This window comes from Agelaius phoeniceus, chromosome 13 (genome assembly GCF_051311805.1).
Source record: "Agelaius phoeniceus isolate bAgePho1 chromosome 13, bAgePho1.hap1, whole genome shotgun sequence".
Classification (NCBI taxonomy): Eukaryota; Metazoa; Chordata; class Aves; order Passeriformes; family Icteridae; genus Agelaius; species Agelaius phoeniceus.
The window spans coordinates 15,037,001-15,057,025 of NC_135277.1; the positions used below are offsets into that span (position 1 = coordinate 15,037,001).

A 20,025-nucleotide genomic window follows, 5' to 3' on the forward strand; every position below is an offset into this window, starting at 1 on the left:
TTTCCCACATTGGGTATGATTTTATGTTTATTCAGTTGAGTTACTCTGGTTTCACCAGCCCCTGCAAAGCAATTTTTTTTCAAAAAGAGGCATAAAAGGCAACACTTTTGACATTGAATCCTCTTTCTGTATTTTCCCTGTTTTTATAGCTTATATTAGCCATTGAAAAACATTCTGCTCCAAAGGTTCTGCACAGAGATTTTAATTTTGCATTTAGTAGTCATTGCTGTAACTGTAAATACCATTTTTGGGAAGTGTGTTTCTGTTGATTTATACTTTTATACAAATTCTGTTGATTTATGTTTTTTCTGACCTTTTCTTTTCTCCACAGATTAAATTCGACAGTGATGGTGTCTGTGTTTGCTGTGAAATGCAGCACCAGACATCAGGCTGCAGTAACCTGGGAGAAACACTGAAACTGAACCCTCTGCAGGAGTGCAATGCAGTGAGGCTGACCCTCAAGGTGTGTTAGGAGACAATTAACTGATTATTGCAGTTTTAACTCAGCAAGACAAAGTGTGTGATGAGGGAGCAGCAGCTGCTGTCCTGTGCCTTCATCCACCCTAACGTGCAGAACACCTCTCCATCACAATATCAGCATTTGTGTGGGTAACTGCTTTGTTAAGGATTACTCAAGAAACAGAAGTTCAAGCTGGCTGTGATTTATGCTAGGAGAATTATCTTTCGCTTTGCTGTTCTGAGGTGGTGTTTTATGATGTTGTGGTGATTGCAAAGAAACACAAAGTGTTGCAGAATAATGAGATATTTCCTGATGTGAAGGCAGCCACGTCACTTTGGGGGAAAAGAGTGAGTGTTCTTTCTGGGTGATGCTGGAAACTTGCTAATAAACTGCCCTGCAACACTGTAAGAAGTTTAAATCTTGTAGCATTTTGTATTACAGCTACCCAAATGAAAAACTGAGAGCAAATACTAAGAATATTGTATGAGTGAGTTAGAGCTCAGTGTGATTGCTGCCATCATTGCTTCACTTCATTATCACCAAATGGGAAAGCATTGATGCTATGTTGTTTTGAAAAATAATAAGGAATCAATGAATGAACTGCTCAGAAAAAGGAACCCTAGGCTGAAAGGCAGATATTGATTCATTCTAGGTTTAATTGCATGATCAGCAGAACTCTGTATCTGTGACTCTCAATTTCAAAGTATGTATTTTAATAAAACTGATAGAAAATAATGGAGTAAAGTAGAGAAAGTCATTGTGAGAAGGATCTTAGGGAAGTAGATTTTTCTCAGGTGGGTCCTGAGAAAGCTATAAAAGTTTTATTGATATTTGAAGATATAATTGAAAATTCAGAATGGATAGAAATCCTATACAAGGTATGTAATAAATACCTAAATGTTCTTCAGCCTTGTTAAGAAAAAGCAAATAAATAAAAGAAAGCTACGACCAAGTAAAATGGATGAGGTAGAAGTTAAAATATTTTTATATGGCCCCAAAATTAAATAAGAACTCTGCCTCAGGTTTTAATGAGGATGATAAACATGACAGAGCAAAAACCTGCTGGGTAGTTTAGTAAGTGGAAAAGAAGCATAACTTGACATTGCTGGTGAAAACATAACAATAACAGTGCAATGTATTACAAGAAGGTAACTTCTGAGAAGGACATTCCTCAAAGTATGACAGATGCAGAAACATGAACCTGTCATTCAGGAAAAGCTGACTTGCTAATCCCATGAAAATAAAGATTGAGAGAGCATATGTTTGCTTCCTGTAAATATGTCAGGAAGGTAAACTTTAATGAGAGGGAAAACAACTGTTTATCTTTGGAGGACCTTGTCAGCATATGAAGTGAGCAGAAGTGACATATGCTGAAAATCAAGACAAGGATTCTAACCAATACAGCAGTCATAATACAAGCACAAAATTGAATTTCTTCTAAGATATGACTCAATCATTTATAAGAGGAATTGACATATCAACTTACATTACAAGAAAATGAGTTTAAGCACAGGAGTTCCTATGAGTATAGTCTGAGGGCAATTTTAATTATGTTCAGAACTTTTCATCTAAGAAAGGGTAGTTAGGAAAGTAACTTTTTCAGAAAGTTTTTACATCTTTTTCAGGTTTAATTCTACATTTGCTTTCTATTTGGCTTAGCTCTGATTCCTGGCTGTAAATTTAAGAACAGTAGGTAACAGCTGACAGTGATAAGGCTCACCCTCTTTAATTACAGTTAACAACTACAATGTGGTTTTAAAGAAACAGATGTTTAAGTACCAAAATCTCAATTGTATTCATTGTTTGAGGAGCCAGAGGGAGAGAAAATGTAGAGAACCAGAGGTAAGATGATACATTTCATGTATAACATTATGTAGGTTTCATGCTCCTCTTTATTGCAGGTGGGGTAAAAATCTGGTGTTTCCACTAAGTCACCCGTGGGGTTTTGGTGGCAGCAGCTGTGGAGCTCCATGTGACCAGAACAGTCCAGTACATCTCCCCTGTCTGATCCTGTTCCCAGGCAGTCACACAGGACAAGGAAAACCAGCAGTGGCTCCAGTGCATGAGAACAGAGCCTTGCCTCATATTGAGTGGGGGGTTATAATTGCTTTGAAAAATCTCTAAATTTGTTGTTGTTGTTTCTGCAATGAACCATCTCTATGTGCTTTTTTGCAAATCAATCCTCCTTCTTTCTCCATTTCAAGCCCTGAATAAACTACTCAAACCTTTTAATGGGGACAGAGGAGCTACCCCTGCAGCATGTATGGTCCCATATAGGCACATTCATAGATACAAGTATTGATTGCAAATGCTGACTGATCTAGAAGTGCTGACTTCTGAAATCAGTTGAATAGTGGGGTTTCAGCACAAAATTATATGTTCCAGCAAAATGGACAAAAATACTGTGCTTTTTCACTGTTGTACTGGGGTCTCAGCCCACTCAAGAGTGTTGAATTGTAGGGTTAGAGTTATAAATATAAGATACCTCACTTGTAGTCTTGTCTGCACACCTCAGTAAAAATAGCACAGCTGCATGATGTGATGGACTGCCATTAAGATCTGCAGACACCCAAGTGGGATCCATCTCCCCTGGTTTACAGTGGAGACAATTCCTGGTTTCTGTATTTCACTAGGAGATGTGGGGTTTTTTAGTTTCCTGCAGTAGTAGCTCCTAAACTGCCCCTGAAAATAAGGTTCTTTGCTTTCCTCTGGATACTCAGGGTCAATAATCTGTGCTTCTAAAGGATGTCAGTGTCCTAGTATCTTAATTTTTTTTTTTACAGTAACCACCCTTCTAGAACAGCTTTATCCTTTATTAGGAAGTTACTTTGTTTAATTAAAGCCAAATGAAGGCACAAGCAAATCCTACCTATTTACAAAATTAGTTAAAAGAATTTAAAAGGTTTATTAAGAATCAGGCATCCAAAAATGAGATGAAGGCCCCAGATGGGATGGATTTAGGATGCAGTTTCAATAACATCAACTTAATCTGTTTCCCATAGGAAGGTGATGAAATTTTAAGGAACTGACTTTTTCTTGTCGTGTTAATTAAAGTAAAAAGGCTAAATTTTTCTGATATCTTTCATCTATGAAAATTTTGTCTTCTTTCTAAACTCAGAGTATTCTCAACTTACTGAAGATATACCTGCAACATTTTGAGAGGATGAAGTTAGGTATTTAGAAGTTTGAATTATTTTGTAACATATTGTTGCTGTCTGATACTGACATGCAAGAGGGGCATGTTATGCTATTTTGGTTTAGTAAGGATACAGTTGAGTATTGTTAATTACTTTTAACAGCTTACACAGTCCAGAATACCTGCAGCCATGTATGTGAGTTTATAGATTTGCTATTTATGTAATTACCTCCTACTTTACTTAAGGTGCATCTGAGGAATGCTTATGTGACTACCAGGCAAGGAGAGAAGCTGATTCCCTCCTCTGTCTTCAGCATAAATAGTTGGTTTGGAGCTGCTAAAGTTCAAGTACAATATAAATAGTAAGGTTTTATAAAATATAAAGTAATATAAAGTTTCAGGTTTCTGGTTCCATTCATTAGTTAGGCATCTCTATTAAAGATTTATATAGCTCAGGGCTCTTGAAGTCTTCTGTGTGAATACTTTCTGTCCTTTCCTCTCCTTTGAATCCGAATTTATTGTTACTGAGTTTCCTGATGACCAAGTCTACTCATATATTTAATTTTTTTTCATTCAGAAGATGCTTCCACTTGCAAAACAGAGGAGGATGGCTCCTAGCATGTTCTTTAGAGTTATGAGAACAATCTTTCCTCAGGTTTACCATAAGACCAAATGCAATATTATTAATTTTATTGAATGACTTACCTGAAAGGCTTCCTAAGCTACTTAAAATTGGATAAAGCTCAGCCCAGAATAAGTAATTCCAGATCAGATTTTTAAATGCTGGATTTGTTTCACATTCCTTTACAGGCAGCTGAAAATATTCTCTACATTCAGTGTGTATTTACCACACCAAGACCATCAAAAATAGGGTGGATCAGGGGAGGCTTTGTAGTCTGAATAGCTGAGCTACTTTTCCTTCCTCATGCTTCTTTCTGTTCCTAGCTTGGACAATGAGTGGATATGGTTGTAAACTTCTCTGATGGCTGAAAATGTGCCTCTTTGAATGACTGCAGTCTGTTTATTCCATCCTTGTCCAGTTATATGTTGTGAAACCTTAGTCTTTCAGGAGTCTCTAACTATCATATCCCCAGTACTAAATTCTATGCAGACACCAGAGTTGGAAGGTATGCAAACTTGAGTGCAAGCAGAGAAGACCTTTTTCAGTTTATTTTTAAGTAGCAGTGCACTGTGCACTGCTTCTTAAAAATATAATAAAATAGTGAATTATACTGTACTTTCAAACCTTAAATCTATTTTATGAAGTGTTGTTCATCTCTCCATTTACAATGCAATGTGTGGTTGAGACCCATTTGACTCAGAATTAATTCTTGAGCCTTCCTTGTATTTGAGCAGATATTTTTCCCAGTGTTTTTCTAGATGTATCCAGTGAGAACAACTAAAGTTATATTTTGAGTTGAAAGGATTGTTGTCCGTGAATTCTTGAATAAAAGAAGTACATTGACACTAATTTCATGGGTGAAAAAGCTTTGCTGCTCATTATCTCTTTTCAGGATACAGTAGTATAAGAAATGAAGCACTGTAATTGAAGTCAATCAAGGAGAAAGGAAATCATCTCCACAGTGCTGCAGCCATGGAGCTGCTTTGAGCCATTGATGGCTGGGGATGCTGAGATCCCTGTGCTCAGGGCTGCTGCTCACAGAGTGCTCCTTTCACACATCAGCAAGCTGATCTTGCTGCTTTCATCGTGTATTGGCTACAGTCTCAAAAGTGGAGAGAACCTCCAAGACTACAAATCTTTTATTTCCACAGGAAAATATTCTATTCAGCCAGCAAAATGTGAGTGTGTTGTAAAGAGAGCTGTCAGTTCAATACTGTTGAGCAGACTGGAACTCATAAAATGAAATGGATGTACTTTGTGTCTTTCTAGAGCAAAACAGGTTTAAATACAGTTTCTCAATGCTGTGTAAGCAGCACAGCTGATTAATTTTCTATGTAGTAGTTGGCAGAGTGAATATTTTGAGGTAATCGTGCTTCATCTGTGTGGTGTGGTCTGTATTGAGTGACAAATTCTCTGCTTTGATGTTCATGCGTGTAACTTCATTTGCAGTGCAGTTATTGCTGTGATAGGAAGAAGCAAGAGAGTGACTAAATATTTACCAAAGCCTGCATTTGAGTTGAGTTTTGAAGATGTGCAGACATTCTGGTTTTAGCCTGGCTTACTTGATGGTTTTGAAAGATAACTGATATTAGAGACAACAGCAGTTATAAATTGGTGTCTGTGCTGAAGGAACTCTATGGGTATGGCCCACCATTAGAGTGAAGTGATGCTATTCCAGTTCTGCTTTGTGTTTGCTGTGATAGGAGGCACAAATGATGTTCTGAAGGACAACATTTCAGCAGGGTGAACACACATGCAGTGAGTGTTCATTGGTTATAAGGGCCCAGCTCTGCCAGTGCACCCATCACTGGCTGATGGGATTTGTGCCATTGTCATTTTTCATTTTAGATTCTATCTCATCTCTTTGCTTCTGTCAGGTAATTGCATGTGCTAACAGCTGTTCTAAATTGCTTTGTTAAATGATTGTTTCTACAGTTGAGTTATCGATGTGGCAATCACCAATTTTTTACTTATTCCAGTTTGATACCATCTGACTGCTTTATCACCCAGCAGTTTGAGGGAAAACAAAGAAAATCAGTTTTTAGAACAAATTGCTTTTCGAGCATATTGCAGTATGAGTTTTTTATATGATATTCTCAATTAATTATATCTTAAAATTACATTTTTTGAATACAGAATATTAAAATATTGCAATTAAACATTCAGATTTTAAATAATACTCAGGTTCTGTAATACATATCCTATTTTAATTTGTTCTGTAGGATTTTGGACTACACATTTATAGAACATGCATTTTTATACATTTATGTATTGTTTTAATTATGCTAGTAATGGAAGAACTGAGGTGCAGTAGCACAAAAACAGTGTCAAAAGAATAACAGTGAAAACAGCTTGAATTAGAAAAAAGAAATAAATAGCTGTTCTGTCCCTAAGTGAGACATATGGGAAATGATAGTATGAAGAAGATTTGAGAATGCACAGGTATCATGTGGGAATGCACAGGTATCCTTTGGGAACACAGCACAAATCAAAGGTGTCTGTTGTTATGGAGGGAAAGCATGATAAAAAGTTATGCAGGTGCTGGCACCATTAATTTGGTAATTGTTCAAGTTGTAGTATAAATGGAATACTGCAACCCTGAAATCTTGCTTTTTTTCACTGTCAGTATTAAATTTTAGTTTTGCTTTTAAGATTTAGTGAGGGACCTACTTGGGAAAACAAGTGGCCACAGAGAAACAGCTCACAGTGCTGCCTGACTCCTGTGGCTGTCTCTCTGGGCTGGTCTAGGCATGGTTCCAGGCAATTCTGACAGCTGATTCCACTCTGGAGGGATTCGTGTCCTCTGCAGCTAGTGAGCTAAGGTGTATGAAGAAAATTGTATATGTAACCTGTTGAAGAATAATCCTCCCTAGTACGTTATACTTACCAGAGCATTAATTGTCATATAAACACGCTGGAGAATCAGAGTTTTGTCTTAAAAAGACAAAGACAGCATCTAAGAGAAAATTGGTTCAGCCATTTCTGAGGAGCAGAGAATTGTACTTCATGCCATTAGAGATTCATGTGTTGTGTGTTCTGATTAGTGCTCTGGTAGAAGTCAGCTAAAGATCTGTTACTAAAGCTCTCTGATTTTGTATTTAGTACAGATTTCCTGCTCCTTTAGACACCTATAAATGTAGCTGGCTGGGGCTGTGGGGAGTTGGATTGGCCCTGTTGTGGTTACTGCTTTTTCACAGACATTTCCTAAAGGACACTTTGATTGTCATTGTTTGTTCCAGCTGCTGTCTGTCAGCACCTACCCTGTCCTTCTGGCACTGTGCTTGACCATGGAGGGCTTTAGTTCCTGCTCACTTTTTATCTATAGCTGAATAAATGAGTGTCATGGATTACCTAATTATTTTTTCTACAGGGCACAGGGAGTGAATTTCCTGAAAATGGTAAATTGCCTGAGGCTGATTAATGTTTGGGGAGAGTGGAGGAGTGGGGAGCAGAGAAGAGTGGGTTGTGGCTTGATTCCTGTTTGAGTTGAAACAGACTTTAGGATAAAAAAGCCAAAACAAATAAAGAATCAGTCTCGCTTTAAGAAATATCTAGTGGTGGTGAGGCCTCCACAATCACTGCTCAGTTATTACTGTCTGTTAAAATTTTAGACTTACAATGTTTTAGATGTCTGCTCCCTATTGATCTTTATGAAATACATAAAAACTCTGCATCCCTGCATTTGGGATTTTCTAGTTGTACCTTCACCTTCAAAGAGGTTGTAGCAGGAAGAGAAATTGTGTGCTTAGCTGGACAGGAGTGTGTGGAAAGAGGCTGCTGCTCCTGTGGGCAGCAATCGCTGCCCTACATCAAAAGCAAAATGCTGAGTAACAAACGGAGCACAGCTGTCCCAGGAAACATCTCAGGGTGGGTAAGGATGAGTGCAGCCTGCAAGGCACAAGAAATAATCTTCACACCAGAACTGGTGTTTGCAAGGCCTTCAGTTGTATCTGGTTTAGGATCCTGCATTTAAGGAAAGATGTGGACCCAGGTGAAGTGAAACAAATTAGATTAATGCAAAGGATCAGAGGCCTGGAAAGTTGATTTCAGTTGAGAATTGGAGAAAATGGTGTTAATATGTCATGCAGTAAAGGTGAAAAAGGCTTCAAGAGTGATAATAGAGTTCAAAGGTATAAAAGTCTGCTGTGTAACAGCCTGTTCTCAAGAGCTATAGAAGAAAAGAAGCCATGGGTTTCATCTGTGGGATGGACATAACCAGGACACTGATGGTAAAAATAAACACTGAAATAGTGAATAATAGTGATGAAGCTGTGGGGTCTTTAAGAACAGATGAGAAAAACATCTGCCATGAGACTTAGAGGCACAGTTAAGTCTGTCCTGGGACATGTAAAGGTGTATGAAGGTCTTGGAGACACTTTGCATCCTAATTTAGAACTTTGATTTTATTATTTAGCACAAATGGTATTAAGTTAAGCACTCAGATTGGCTAAGTTTTTTGTATTTGAATGGCTGCAGTAGGAAATGGATGGTGTTTCTTCCTGCTAGGAAATTGTCCTATTTTCTACCCTAGATCTTGTCTCTGCCTCGGTGTTCTTTACCTAGGCTTGCATATGGAAAGCAGAACATGAAGGATCTCAATTTCCTTTTTTTGGCACTGTTAACTAATTGGGTCTCCAGGGATCACTTTGTCTGTTTACCTCTATTTGAATGCTCTAAGTGGGTCTGTATGACTTCAAGTGAGTCCTCTGCATCACCTTCTGTCAGTGACTTAGTGATCGGCCCTTCCAGTATTTTCCTGTTAATGCTGATGATTCATTATTCCTCTGGCTGAAGGGCTGGCCAAGAAGACAGAAAACTACTGACCAGATCAGCAAGAGCAAATCTGGCTCAGTGGAAGTTATTAAATGACTAAAACTTGTTGGCCCATTTATTGTCTGCCTGGTTCCCATGGCTGGCATTTCCATCTTCAAATGAAGGTCACTTGAGGAGCAAACAATTACAGTGGCAGGAGTAAATCTGCACCTTTCTATCATTTGTTTCAGAACTGTTGGGGAAAACAAAGCAATTTTTAGTATAGAAGTTATTTCATGCATTGGCAGTGAATGAAATACTCTTTTAAACTTAGACCCTGTGGAATGTTCTTTACACAGTGAGTGTTTTTTACTCACTGTTTTGTAGCAATTTTGTTCTGTTCTCTGTGCTGCTTTTTCTCAAATGCTTTTACTGGCTATTCAGAGAACTGGGCCACACAATAGCCACAGCAGCCATGCAGTTTCTGTACAAGGATTGTAGTAGTTTTGAAATGTTGCCAGCACACTAAATTCTTTTCTGGTCTTTTCACTGGCTGCGGAGAAAGTAAATACAAATCCGATGATTGAAAGAGAGATAAATGCTTTATTTTTAGTGACACCATTGCTATAAAAATGTTCCATTTTAATTCAAATGTGTATTTTCTTTTATTCTACTTGTTAAACCAGTATTCTGTGTTCTATTTTAAACTTCTTGTTCTTTAAAAAAAAAGCCAACAATATGACCATAGGCACTCAATTCATCAGTAGAAGGTGAAATATCTGGGTGTGTAATCACTGCTTTTCTCTCATGTATAAAAATATTTCAGATGCATTGAGTGTCTGACCACAGGATAAGTCTCTATTTCATACTAGAATTTTTTTAACGCACAACCCTAAGTTGTAGATTTCAACTACTCAAAGCAATAATATTTCTGCATGTAGTTTTTAATCAGAGATGTCTTTTACAGTATCTTTCTTGTGATAGCTGCAGCTTGGAGTGGACTGTGAAAGTGTGATTTGTCTTTTTGGGGAACAAGGAATTTTGAATATCAATATTTCTGAGGAAGTATCTAATAGCAAATGTGTTGTGAGAACTGGGAAAGGGAAGATGTTTGTTTCTGTAATTGCTGCCTTGGTGGATTGCTACCTGAAAAAGATTACAAGCCAAATTAGTTCTACCCAGTTCTTTGGGACCTTATTCATGGATAGCAGCTGAGAGTGTTTGTTATCAAACTCCTCAAGCATTTCCTGTGCTTTGTGTCCCTGAGATAAGAGATGATATTCTGCTGCTGTCTCTTGCAGGACCTGTTGTTCAGTGTGTGCGCTCTCAATATCATCTCCACCATTGTCTGTGCTTTGGCAACAGCAATGTGTTGCATGCAGATGGTTTCTTCTGATCTCCTGCAAATGGTGAGTACGTTTCAGTGCCAACACAGGGTTTGTCCAGCATAGCACAGTGTCCTTCTCTGTGGATGCTCATTTGCACCTACTCCTTGCTTATAAACCTCAGCCTATTTGTGTCTCTGTGTAGTGTTAGAATGTGTGTGTATTGGGTGTATTTTTTGTCTGCATACATCTATATAAACATAGCATATAGATGTATGCAGCATGAGGAGCTGCTGTGCTTCAATGTTTATGTATTATAGTGTATGATCAGGATTTTGCAACTGGGACTTGTTCTTTTTGTTAACGAGGTTATTAACGAGGTTCAGTTACATTTGCTGTCATCACTTGTATATTATCTCCAGTCTCCACACTCCCCAGAGCAATTACTTAGCTTTAAGATCCTAGTTTTCATTACTAGATTGCTATGAGAGCTACAGAGTATGAGAAATATAAACTCAAAACTGGAACTTTTCACAGCCCTGTGCCAATAATTGTGTTTTCATAAGGAAAACGTGTTCAGTCAGAGTAACATTTGTGTTCAAAACAAGAGCAAAAAGGATCATTAGTCTTCTGCACAGTCAGCTGCATCACAGGATGCTGTCTTGTTTTGGTTGGACAAAGGCAGCTTTCCTATTCCAAATGAGTGTTGGATTCACAAGGTTTCAATGTAAAAAAAAAAAAATTTTAAAAACCTTTGTATTTTTCAGGTTAGCTCCACTGCTTGTAACCTTGCTCTATTGCTGGTTAATCTAGGAAATGTCCTGTTTAACAAAGGAGGGCAAACACACAAATCTAATACTGGCTATATGTACATCTGGTATTGGAAAAGTTTGCATGGATGGAAGACTGGCCCAGCCAGTCAGCTGCAAACCATTTAAACAACTCAGAAATGTTGTAAAGCCTGCCCATGCAGGCACAGGTCTTTTAAAAAGAAATAATTAGAAATACACTGGGTGCCATGGGTATTGATTTAAGTGCATGAATTACAGAGATAAGGCTGCCCTTTCTAGACAAGTGTTCCAGTCACTGGGTTTCAAACCCAGTTTAAAAATATCTTCAGTCTGGGATCTGATGTTTGCTTCACATAGAAATGGGTATTATAAGTTGGGCTTATATGTTTAGGTAATTACTGAAAATAGTACATAAATGCATTTTTGCTGTAGGGCTCTGTTTATGCATATTGTGCAGGCTTGTAGAGGCTTGTAAACAGTGTTTATTTAATAACACTAGTATGAATGGGAAATAATTAACAGAAATAATGTTCAGCTTCAGCTGATGACACTTTTATTTTAAATGTTAAAGGGTCTTTATTGGATTCTGGCTATTCTTTCTTTTCATACACTCTCCCCCTCCATATTTACTACAAGAATGCCCATTGACTAAAGAACTTTTTCACCTTGCAGTGATGATGAGGAGATGAAGAGATTATCATACCTTGAAAAATCTATCTGTCTAGTGGAAAAATGGTAGCAGTGATCCAGAGGTGTATATTCCAGGAATCTTGATCTACGCTTAATGGTATTTAGCAGTGTAAGAGGAATAAAAACAAATAGGTAACAATGAACCAAGACCAATATTAAAGTGCTTCTGATGGGCATATGCAAGAAGCAGTAACCTCAATAGGAAGTCAAATTCCTAAAAGCACATAATTTTTCTCTCTGCCACCTCATTCTGGATGTCTTTAAGATTCTTTCTTTCCCACCTGGCAATGCTGCCATTTCTTGGTTTCAGTGTTTATTTCTTTTTGCTTCCTATGCTTTGTGTTTCCAGCTTTCTGTTTTCCTGCTTAGCTGTCCGTTCTCCCACCCTTTCAGCTCCATCAACAAGAAATTTCTTCCTTCTCCCCAGAGAAAGGGAAATACAAATATATCTATATTTCTGCTCAATCCCAGTCTTTTCTTGTTTATCAGTTTTTCCCTTTCTTTTTTCAGGTTGCTGAGCCAGATTCCTACCGGGCCTAAGTGAGCGTAACTTCCCTGGGGCTACGCTGACTTAGACCAGCTCAACTCTCACCTGAGGATTTCTTTTTCTTTCACTACTTTCAGCCTATTGTCCCATGATCTGCAGCTCCCCTTTGCTCTACTACACCCAAAACTCCGATTACCTTCATTTTCTCTTGCTTGTTAATGCTGGATTTGTGCTTTTTCCTTTTACTTTTCACTGATGTGTGCATCTTCTCTTAGCGGGGTTGTACCAGGTTGGAAGTTTGACAGCAGCAGCAAAGATACCACTCCTCAAAGCTGAGAAGGTTTTAATTATTGTGCTGGTGGTTTTACTCTGTTCTGCAGTATTCAGGAGCTCTGTAGGCTCTCCTGTAACAAGAAGAGGCAATAGGGAGCAGCCTCCTTGGATGTCATTAGGTTATCATTAGAGCAATCAGTTCTGTGATTCCTGTGCTGTTCTTGTCTCTGAAATTAATCCATTGGAATGGTAATTTTTGCAAATTCAAAGAATTCCAATTTATTGCTTAGCAACATAAAGCAGGTGTAACAGTCTCAAGAAAATCTGCAGCAAAGATTCTGTGATTTTGTGCTTTGTTGATGACTTTTGCATACAGCAAATGTCTTGATTCATACAGGCAAGCTGATGTATTTTACTGGAAACTGCTGTCTTCTGACACCCCAGCCTTTAGGAAGAACATCCTAAAAACACAAACACAAGCTGTCCAGTAGTAAGCAAAGTTTAAATTTTCCAGTGAATTTGAAGAGGGGTTTTTTAGTTTAAAACCAGTCCTACCTAACAAACATTTTATTTCAAGTGCTAAGGGAAAAAATACAGCAAAATACTTCAAAGTGGTTTTATTGCTTTATATTTTATTTTATATTTTGTCTGGATTGTTCCTTGTTTGAGTTGACTGTTTTAGAAAGTACCCCAAAATTTTCATTTCACTTTAGCCTTTCTCATTGTGTTAAGTATATGCATTTGCCCAGGCAAAGAAGCCCTACCAATTGTACTAAAGCTGCAAGAGAAAGTGATACCATAGCTGAAGATTGAGAAGGCATTTGTTGTGTCTCACTAGAGTGTTTAAGGCTGCACTCCATTACAGGGCTTCCCAGAATTGTTCTTTCTATGTGCACACCCCTCCAGGAAATAAATGTGAATCAAATCAGATCATATCAAGGCTCTGTAATGTGAAGAAACCTCTCTTAATAACCAAACTGTCACTTCCATGATATTTCATTTGTTGCCTGAGGCAGTTTCAGTTTGCATCTTGTCTGATGAATGGCTACTGTGAAAATGCACCCTGTTTTCTTCAAAAGGTAGCTGCCTGGATTAAAGTAAGAAATACAAAATATTACAGCCACTGTGTCCAGGCTGAAGCATGAATTACACCTATTCCAGTCCTCCTTCCACTCCTGATATGTTTATACACTTCTTATCCTTGAAGTGCTGGCACTGATATCATTGAATGTGTTCTGATTTTATCACCATCACTGTTAATATCTGTTCATGTTGTGTGATACCTAAAACCATCTGTTATTTTGTAAAGAAAATAAGGTAATGATGACACATGCAAGCTGTAGTGTTTAATTACTGTTTTCATCAGTCCTAGTGATAATTCAGCATGTCATTATCTTAATAGGCTGTAGTTAATATTTCTACTCAAACACCTCACAGAAAGCATCTCTGTATGAGGGTAATATCTTGCTGGCATCGTTTGACCCTCATATTCTGGGGAAATAGTAATAAAAAACCCTTCAGAGTGAAGCTTAAGTGACAATTGAGATTATTGATAATAATTACATTATTACATATAATTTTAAATTTAATCTAATGACATCAAAACTTAAATAATCCTTTTTTGGGCACAAAGTTCACTTAAGGTAGTGTAAAACTCAGATGACATTCCCTTTAGAAATATGCATTGGGAATGATGTACATCCACAGAAAAATCCTAAATGTAAATATGGTTGCATAAATACTCCCCTCACACCCACCATAAATGCACACCTTAGGTCAGGAAATCTTTTGACATTTTTAACAAATGTACAATTTTTCATCAAACACTTTATTGGTAGAATAAGAATATTTCATATTTAAGACTAAAATATGGTAAGTACTTCAAAAAAGGTATCACAGAGCAAATACCCATGAGGCTCCTGTGATGGTTGTAGGAACAGCAACTGAAAACAACTGAGCAGAAAAATCTGAATGTGTTTTCCATATCAAAATATTTTCTGTCTCATAATTTCCCTTTAAGATCATGGACAAATTATAAGAGTCAACCAGGGTCCTTGTGTTCTTGTAGACAATTAGAGTCTACATTTCCCTTCAGCAGATACTGATTCCAGTGTTTTAGAAAAGGAAAACAGCAACCTGTCCAGGAGGACAGCTAATTGAAGACAGAATTATAGACCCGAGTGTATTGCACAGAGCTTTCACTCAGGATAACGTGCCAGTGTTTAATTATATGCAATTAGAAATTTTTATTTCCCATTCTCAAAAATCAGCAGATTTTTATAAATTACTGAAATGAGAATAATGAACTCTGGAGTCTCCAAAGGGCTGATTTCAGAGTTATACAGTGCATGTAATAAATGTGATATGGAAGACAGTGGTAATTACCTGCAGTACAGGAAAAACTCAGATAAGTTTCCCTTAGAGCACCAGGCACATACTGATATAAGGCACTTGTGGTTGAGATAAGCTGTAATTGCTGAGCAGTGGCTCCCAGCAGTGGCATTTCCATGGGCTCAGTGGTGCTGAGCAGGATGTGCAGAGCACAGAAAGTCTTTGCTAATGTTCAGTGGGCAGGTCCCACAGCTGGAGTCCTGGTGCTGAGCTGTTAGTCTGACCTGCCTTGGGCAGAAGGATGGACCACATGGTATCACATGAGGAATTGTTTCTATAGAGAATTATATTGACAGGTCTTACCTGCTGTTTCTTCAGCTCCTTAACTGGGTCTCCTCCATCAGCTTTTACCTCAGTGTGCTCAGAATGTCCAGAACAGGAATAATACCTTCTGATCACTTCAGTGACCAGCTTACAGACAGCCCTTCAGTGAAGAGCTGGAAATTCGGTCTGACAAAAAGAGAGGGAGTTTTATAATTTTACACATATCTATATAATGGTGTTTATTCCACCTGGAGAATTCTAACACTGAGAGAAGAGATGTGTTACTCTTCACTGGGCAGGGATAGCTGATGTGTCTGGCTGCAGGCTGGGAGCTGGCAGAGGAGGTTGCTGGTGTCCAGCCCCACTGTTGGCTGTGTGGAATTCTCAGTGCTGTGGCAATGGACCCTTGAGCATAACTGCATTTTCAAAAACTCTTCTCTCTTCTGGAAGTGGGGTACTTCTAGCACTTGTGCTTCTAATTCCCTGCTTCCTAACAACTTGCTGCTGCTGCCATGGCAAACTTCTGTATTGAATGCAGGTCTAAGCAGTGGGTTTACAGCATTTTACAGCTTTCTTGTTTACCCTGCTGCAACCAGACAGAGAGCATGTTTTACTCTTCCCTCATAGCTGCAGACAAAATTAAAACAATAAGTGGTGCTCACTATGGGGGCTGTTTAAATCAGGCTGTTCCACTCTGTCCACATCAGATGTGCCCAGTGAAAACACTGAGTTCTGTGCTCAGTGTGTGCTCTGTGTTCCACATCCCTTTAGCACAAGCCCTGGGCTGTGTAATGCCCATCCAGTATCAGACACGTTTCAAACACACTAAAGGCCAAGGATGAGAAAATACCTCTCTGTGTGAGTGTAATAGTCTGAATGCCAAGCTTCAAACATAAGGTCAGCTGTTTCCTAGAAGACCATGAATTCCAGATCTGTATTTCATTGCCTGTTGAATTTCTGAAAGCTCCCAGCATCGAACAGCTCTAGGAGGGTAATAGAAATGGTTGAGTCTTCTGGATTTCCACAGCTGTGGGTTTTCTCTTTCTTTCTAGTAAATATGTTTGAAGTATCTGTTGATAGCTGTAAATTTTTGCTAAGCTTTTAATGCAGTTGGGTATTTAGCATTTAACAGAGATGCTGTATGCTGTTTATCTTTGTCTGCAACCATTTTCTCTCCATTGCTTCTGCAGTGGCCATTAGTTTGATCCCAAGGCTGGCTGGGAGTCCCACTGTGTGAGCTGTTCCATGGTGTGAGCTGCAGTTTTTGACGTGATATTGAGTGCAACTTGATCCTGTTTATCCTGGTCACTGAACAGCCACCCCCATTTTCTGCTTGGCAGTTCTTGTTGTTGCCTGTCCCGTTTGCCATCAGTATCTTGAGACTGATTATTTGATAACAGCTGTCTTCTAATACCAGAAATATGTGTTTCTGTCTGAAAGTATTTGTCAGTGTTTCTGCAGCTTTCTCAGCTCTTTGCATTTTATTACTGTCTTTTTTTAACCTATGAAATTTGTATTAAGCCTTTGCTGAAACCCTGCCAGACTTCACTATTTGAGACTAACTCTTGAAGATATTTAAAATACATTTTCCTGTAGAAAGAATAAACTTTTTCAGGCTAGCAGAGATCAGTAGACAAGTAGTGTGGAATAAAATATGACTTAATTCCCACTTACTAGCTTTCAATTGTTTTCTCAAGGATATCTGTTCTTTGTGGTAATCCCTTATATTTGCTATTGTTTCATTTCCTGCTAGTTTCCCTCTTACAGCCTTTTTCACTTTAATTTCTGTGCCTCCCAGCAGGATGATATCACACAGGTAAAGTGTTGTTTATAAACACCCCCAAAATGTGTATTTCCATGTCCATCCTGCTGCTCGTTGTCAAGTGTTGGTCCCAGTTCGTGTCCATGGTTTGTTATTGCCAGACCTTGAAAGGGATGCAGGTGATTCTGCTGTTCAACTGAGCTGCATCCAAGCATCTTTTCCTCCTGGAGCCACAGCCCCTTCTGCCCTGTGTAAAACCTCTCCCTTCTGTCATGCCCCACAGTGTGTGCTGGTGGTTCCCTGCTCTGCAAGTGCCCTGTGTTTAACACTGGATCACTCCCAGTGTGAGGCTGAGTGCATCCAGCTCCAGGGAGCTCCAGGACTGAGGGAACAGAGCTGCAAATTCTCTGGTGCAAACCAAAGCTTGGGGTCCATGGCAGTATGGAAACAGTCTGGGAAAAGGTCAAGGAAGTTGTAAATTAAAGTGGTTTTGTTTCCAGACTGTAGAAATGACCCCAGTTATCAACTGTTTTAGGAAGATGAGGGCAGTCCTGAGTTTGGTGGAGTCAAATATTGTACAAAATATGACCCAGCATACTTGGATATTTGTGTTCATTATGGTAAATGTTTTTTAGGTAATTATGTTGATGTTTGTCTTGCTTCCTTTTTTCCTAAAAGATTCTTCCATGTATTTGAGATGGTAACAGACCAATGATTGCTTAGGGCAGAAGTTTGGAGTTTAATGGTTGGTATTAATGTTATGTTACACTTTGGGAAGTGGCTGTTGAAAGATCAGATGAGTTTAGACCAAATGACTGCAAGCAAGTTGTGGGGTTTGGGTTTTTTTCCTGTAAGCCAAACAGAGAAATGTCTGATAATCCCTGGGATAACAGCATCCCACCTCACATGGGGGATGAATGAGCTTCAGACATTTCACCTAACAAAGAGTAAATCAAACTGATGCCATGTCTCTGTTTCTCTGCTGTACATGAGCAGAACACAATGGCTGAAAGTCCTTGGTTGGCTGTAGGATGTAAGGAAATTACAGTTCTGCAGAGGAGGTTCTTTATTAATAGTTATGTGTGGAAATATCTCTGGGGAGCTGAGCAGCAAGCAGCTGATACTTCATTCTCACAAAGAGGTGGTGCTGGTCCTCCTGACCCTCTGCTGTGCTGTATTATTACAGCTCTGACCTTTCAAACAACAAACATAGAGGGAGTTTAATAAAACTAAGATGTAACTCAAGCTTTAAAACACAAAGACCAGTATCATTTCTGTGGTAATGTAAATTCAGCAGAACTACACCAAGTTAAATTTCAAAAAGTGATAAATATAGAACTGTGGTATTAAAAATGAAGGTAATTTACTTTCTATTTGCTGGATCTCCTAAGCATAAACATTTTCCCTTTTATTTTACTGCTTCCCAAATCTTTATCGTGGATTTAAACAAACAATAATGTAATGAGCCTACAGTACAAAAACATAGGTGGTCTTGTTCCAGCCCAAAAAAGAAATGTGCCTTCAGCAGAGTTTCTTAGCAGGCTTGTTTTACAAGGTAGGAGCTAAAGATCAAGTCATCTGCTGATCCAAGAAAAGTGACATGAGAGCAGAAGCTTGCCTGGAAAAGAAAAAGTTCTGTGGTTTTGGATTGTCTTTTAGTACCCCTTTGATCCATGGAGACCAAATAGAGCCAGGTGTGGGTTGTGGGATCTTCAGGATGGTCCATATTTGATCTTGGATTAGTTCAGGCCTGTCCCAGAACACTTCTGAGTGTTCCTGATATCAGTGGTACTGGAATGCCTCTTTAGATCCCTGCCCTGCTGGAAGCTGATGAAGTTCTCTGTCACAAATGTTGATGTGGTTCTCGATATTATTACTTTTTATTGTGCAGTGTAGTTATTTTCTTTTGGGTTTTGAGATGTGCATATGGAATAAATGTTTTTCTTACTTTCATACCAGTGCTTATAAGCTTTATACCACATTTAAGTGTGCAGTGTCTGTATCACCAAACCACAAACAGCTATTAAGAATATTTCATTTTACAAGAATAATAAAGAATAGCTATAAATGGCCCCTTCATTGGAAGTGAAAAATGGGTGGGATATTTCCAGTTGTTTTATTTAAAACATAATGTCTATGTAGTAGCCTGTTTCTAGGTAGATTTATTTGGGGTTGTTTTGGGGGTTGGTATTGGGGTTTTTTTTCTCTGTAAGTGCGTGGCAGTTCAGATTGGAAACAAAAACATGCAAATATTTATTTTAGTTTAGCAGTTATTAAAATAGAACTGATTATGTGGGGCTACAATAAAATAATATACAATGTAGAAATATTTCTTGAAAAGCCATTAAATTGTAAATGTCTGTGTCCTGCATCCTAAGACTGACTGACTTGGAGGCCCACAGCCTCTCTGTCTTTAGTAAAACCTTGTGCTGTATTTTGGCAATCTGACTCACCCTCCTCACTGATCACAAGTATTCTTATGCTCCCAGAAGTGCCTTTTTAATTTCAGCTTGGGTATTAATGAATTTGGTATTGGTCAGGGTTGCTAATATTGACCTTTTATTAAAATTGTTGATATTGGTGATGATGTTTCTACCATCTGAAGGAACTTTACCTATTGTTCATTTCCAGTTTCTGCCACAGAGGCCACATTCTGCCAATCCTGACTGCATGACTCCACATGGAACTGTCCTGCACCAAACCTTGGACTTTGATGAGTTCATCCCACCAATCCCCCCCCCTCCCTACTACCCACCAGAGTACACCTGCACGCCCGTGGGGGAGGCACAGAGGTGATTCCCTTCCCTTCCCTTCCCTTCCCTTCCCTTCCCTTCCCTTCCCTTCCCTTCCCTTCCCTTCCCTTCCCTTCCCTTCCCTTCCCTTCCCTTCCCTTCCCTTCCCTTCCCTTCCCTTCCCTTCCCTTCCCTTCCCTTCCCTTCCCTTCCCTTCCCGGGTTCTGAGCTGTGGGCCTGCAGGTCTTTCAAAGAGCACAAACCCAAATCATGTCCCTCATTTACATTAGGCTCTTCTCTGCCAGAGAGATTCCATATGGTGTTTAGCAAACTTGTTAGG

The 20,025-nt window shown here is 38.8% G+C and overlaps 1 protein-coding gene across 7 annotated transcripts in view; it reads left to right on the forward strand.

Annotated features, from left to right (window-relative positions):
* The window catches only part of ENTREP2 (endosomal transmembrane epsin interactor 2), a 90,167-nt gene that overhangs the window by 56,908 nt on the left and 13,234 nt on the right, over positions 1 to 20,025 (forward strand). For 2 of the 7 annotated variants that reach the window (XM_077185402.1, XM_077185397.1), the window contains exons 4-7: positions 332 to 463; positions 10,272 to 10,379; positions 16,945 to 17,007; positions 19,585 to 19,745. In XM_077185402.1, the coding sequence (XP_077041517.1) occupies positions 332 to 463; positions 10,272 to 10,379; positions 16,945 to 17,007; positions 19,585 to 19,745 (464 nt within the window). The remainder of the gene's footprint in view (positions 1 to 331; positions 464 to 10,271; positions 10,380 to 16,944; positions 17,008 to 19,584; positions 19,746 to 20,025) is intronic. The other 5 variants (XM_077185398.1, XM_054642113.2, XM_077185400.1 and 2 more) reach the window with 5 other exon arrangements.